General features: G+C 38.7%; 1 protein-coding gene across 1 annotated transcript; it reads right to left on the bottom strand.

Annotated features, from left to right (window-relative positions):
• Window positions 1-1004: 1004 nt before the first annotated feature.
• On the bottom strand, window positions 1005-3743 carry EXOSC3 (exosome component 3; the record flags this gene model as incomplete). The annotated part of the gene is made up of 3 exons (XM_031061841.1): window positions 1005-1299; window positions 2810-2961; window positions 3537-3743. Coding segments are annotated over 3 exons (561 nt in total), but the record flags the coding sequence as incomplete, so codon positions are not given.
• Window positions 3744-3773: the final 30 nt, after the last annotated feature.

Raw genomic sequence — 3773 nt, 5'->3', positions numbered from 1 at the left:
AAAATTATGTTTCCACTTTAAGATGGTATTCAGGCTCACCCTAATCAGTTAATTTTTAGTAATTTCCTTTAACTCTTGCTATTAAACCATTCAGCTTATTAAGAACCACAGAACATGACAGATCTAAATGACTGCCTAACAGCTGCAAGCAGTTCATTAGGTGCCTACAATCAAGCTTTTCTCCCAAAGGAAAAAGGCATCAGTAACTACCCTTCCATTAATCCAGGGTTCTCTTCCTCTCTCAAAACAGTAGCAAATTACTCACATGCTAAAATCCACTGAGAGCTTACCCTTCCTAGGACAGCATCTCCTCTATGTGCATCAAGGGACTGTTACACGAAGAAGCCAAACATAGCTTTTTTCAGAAATGTTGATTTTGTTATATATTAGCAATGCTCTATGGCTTCTTTATGCTATTACTAAAGAAAACAGTGTCTTGAACCAAGAAACACATGGCTCTTGTGACATCCTCATCACTATGTCCTTAATAGTACCAGGCAGGTCATCACTTAGGGAAAGTGACAATGTCCCTGTGAACCTATTTTTGGTCTTATCTGATCATTTGCCTTAACCACCCTGTGATTGCTTTATGCTACACCCTGCAATTATTTTCTGGTATTTTCTACCTGCATTTCTATTCCCAAATTTCATCATATATTAATTACTTCATGTCACTGTATAAATAAAGCACCCAAACAAAATTAATGACCTAGGGAATACTTTTTGCTGTCCCAGGTAAACATGGGTGGTTTGCAATTTTAGTAACTATAAAAACAAATATATGCAGCTCACAAAATGACTATTTTTTTAAAGAAGACCTAGGTAGTTACACTTCAAAATTCAGAGCTAATGAAAGCTTCTAGAGACCATTTTCCCATTAGTCAGAAAATTCATGAACGTAAACAGGGCTTCATAACCACAATGGTGAGTCAAACTCCTTAAACAACAGTAAATAAAGCTGAGTGGATAAAGAAGGGAAATGAAGAACAATCAAAGTCTAGTACTTCATTTAAAAAAAGGCTTTTAATATAAATCTGAACACAAAAATAACCAAAACACCCTCCAGTCATCACAAGCAAATCCTCAAGGTTCTCTTATTAGTTCCCTGACAGCTTGGCAAGGGCTTGTTTTCTCTGTTCTGCAGTCATATACTCACAGGCTTCCAAAATATTTACTATAATTAAAGTCTGTTGAACTGTTTTTGCTTTTACCCATATTCTTCCATTCATTCCCAGCACCAGTTCAAATGGGTACAACTGTGACAACTCTTGAATTATTTCACATTTGGGAGCCAAGAGCCTGTAAACAAGAGCAAAAACAAAAAGGTCAGAGGAAGGAGTGCCCACACTTACAAACACCACATTATTATTGACCAGTAATTCCAGCACTACTGCGATTATGGGAGCTATTTAAGAAACAGTGAAAGATTATAAAGTTGCATATACATCCAAAACAGCAATACAGTATCAGATTTTCAAGGCTCCTGTCATATAAAATAGATGCACCTAAAAAGAAAACAACATGGTAAATTTAGGTTTTTTCTCATTAGATTCAGAAGCAAACCCTGACTAGTTTAACGTGAATTGATACTTTTACAACCATTCTATGAGTACTTTCTAAAAGTACACTGTTTGACCAAATGACATTTTTGAAATGCTACTTATTTGACACCCCAGAGGTGTCTTTCAAAACAGGACTTCCCTTCTACTTCAGGAAACAGTATTAAAAGCAATACACAGACTACTTCATTTTTATTAGGTGACAGCATACTAAATACTGTAACATGTCTAGGATTAAATCAAGACTGAACAAGTATTGAAAAAACTAAAATAATACTAGGATTAAGCTAGTATTAATTATATACTAGCTATTATTAGTATTAACTATTAGCTATTATAAGTATTAACTATTATTATATACTCAAAAACTAAAATAATACTAGGATTAAGCAGTTTACTTAGAATATACTGTTATTTTTTTACTTGCATACAGACAAAATTTGGAATACAAAATGGCTGCAAAAAGCTTTTGTATCAGTTCACACTGACTTCTGATAGGACATATAAATCAGACAATGACAGGAATGAAAAAGCTGCTCTGCACTGCCAGATTGCTTATCCAAAGAATGACAAAACAAACAAATAGCTCCACCCAAAAACCAACAACAAAGTTTGACTATTGTTTATCCATGTAACCTGGTATTCTTTGACGGTCACAAAAAAAATCCTGTATTTACATCAGCATAAGCAACTCCAAAGTTCACAATACATTTAAAAGCTTACGAAACAGTTCCTGGACTAATGTGGCAGTTTTAAACTAAAATCCTACATTTTTTATACCTGTATCTTTATTTCAGTGGGTTTTTTTTTTTTGGAAGTCAGAAAATAACGTGTACTGATGTGCAAGGATCCCTTTAATCAGCTGTCAGCCAAACATACACCCCATGACACACAAAAAGGACAACAAGCATTGCCAAGTTTTAAACTCCAAGGTAATATGTACATATCTGAAACACTATCCTGAATGTTTGACTTCCCCAAGTCACTACTTTTATTTTCCATACTGCCTTGGCAACCAAATTGCTTTTTTTAAACAGGTGATGCAACACCACACAAAAGAGCCTGTAAGTCTCTTAAGAGGAAAAATAAACTTTCCTTCTAGATCAAGCCATACCCTATTCAGTAAATCTGGTTTCAATGCACTACAAGAATCACACAGGCTGGTTTACCAAATTGCCCACACCACTCAGAAGGAACAGCTGTGGGAATCTTACACGTGAGAGTGACTACTTACATTTTTTAGTACTTACTTTCTTATTAGACCCAAGGAAACTTTAAAGAGGAAGCCATCTTGTCCAATTATTCCCATTCCACTTGACTTTCCACTGCTGTCTATACAGACCATCTCTGGTTCCATGTCTTTATTTGCTACAACGAACTGACCATAAATAAGATCTCCCACCTAAACAAAACAGGGTCAAAGAACAAAGGTATAATCTCTTATAATGATTTAGTAGGAAAACAAAAAAATATCACACAGGCCTATTTGTTTTTTCTTTACAGCTCCTTTTACATTCTGGTAATGGTGTTTCATCTGAGTGCAGAAACGGTGGCATGCATGTGCAGCACAGCCATTCATAATAGTGCTGTTAAAAGAACACACACAACTTACATTTTCTACCAGCATCTCAGGTTTTAAAACCTTAACATCAGAGTGACCTATCAGATGCACCTTGCTCATGAACTGCATCTGCTCCTGGCAGCACTATGAGCAAACTAAAACACGTGAGTGAAGTACTCAGCCAGCTGAGAGAGAGCAAAGCACGCTAGTTACACTCCTCACAAGAAACCCCAGAAAGGCTGCGGCCTAATGGTGCAAAATCCGAGGAGGACCAAGGCGAAACCATTATAACCAGACCTGCCCACCTCCTCTAACGTGGGCTTACGAAAACACCCTAAGAAAAGCTACTGAAAGGCACCAGAAGCGCCACCAAAGGACGCAGCTGAAGCGCTACCGCCAGCTAACAGGGCGCTCACCTGCACGTTCGGCCTGTTCCTCTTCGTGGCGCCTTCGAAGGCCAGGTAGGACAGGGAGGCGGGCTCGCTGCCGCCCACGTCCAGCCTGAACACGTCCCCCGCTTTGGCCGTCACGATCCCTATGACGTGGTCTCCCTTCACCGGCACGTACTGCAGCGGGAGAGGCGGACAGAGGGTCAGGGGAGCGCGGGCGACACGGGGGCTAACACACACACACACACACACGGACACCCGGGT

This window comes from Geospiza fortis, unplaced genomic scaffold, assembly GCF_000277835.1.
Source record: "Geospiza fortis unplaced genomic scaffold, GeoFor_1.0 scaffold130, whole genome shotgun sequence".
NCBI classification, from domain to species: Eukaryota; Metazoa; Chordata; class Aves; order Passeriformes; family Thraupidae; genus Geospiza; species Geospiza fortis.
The sequence above is the reverse complement of the archived record's forward strand: the minus strand, read 5'-3'. Positions and strand labels throughout refer to the sequence as shown.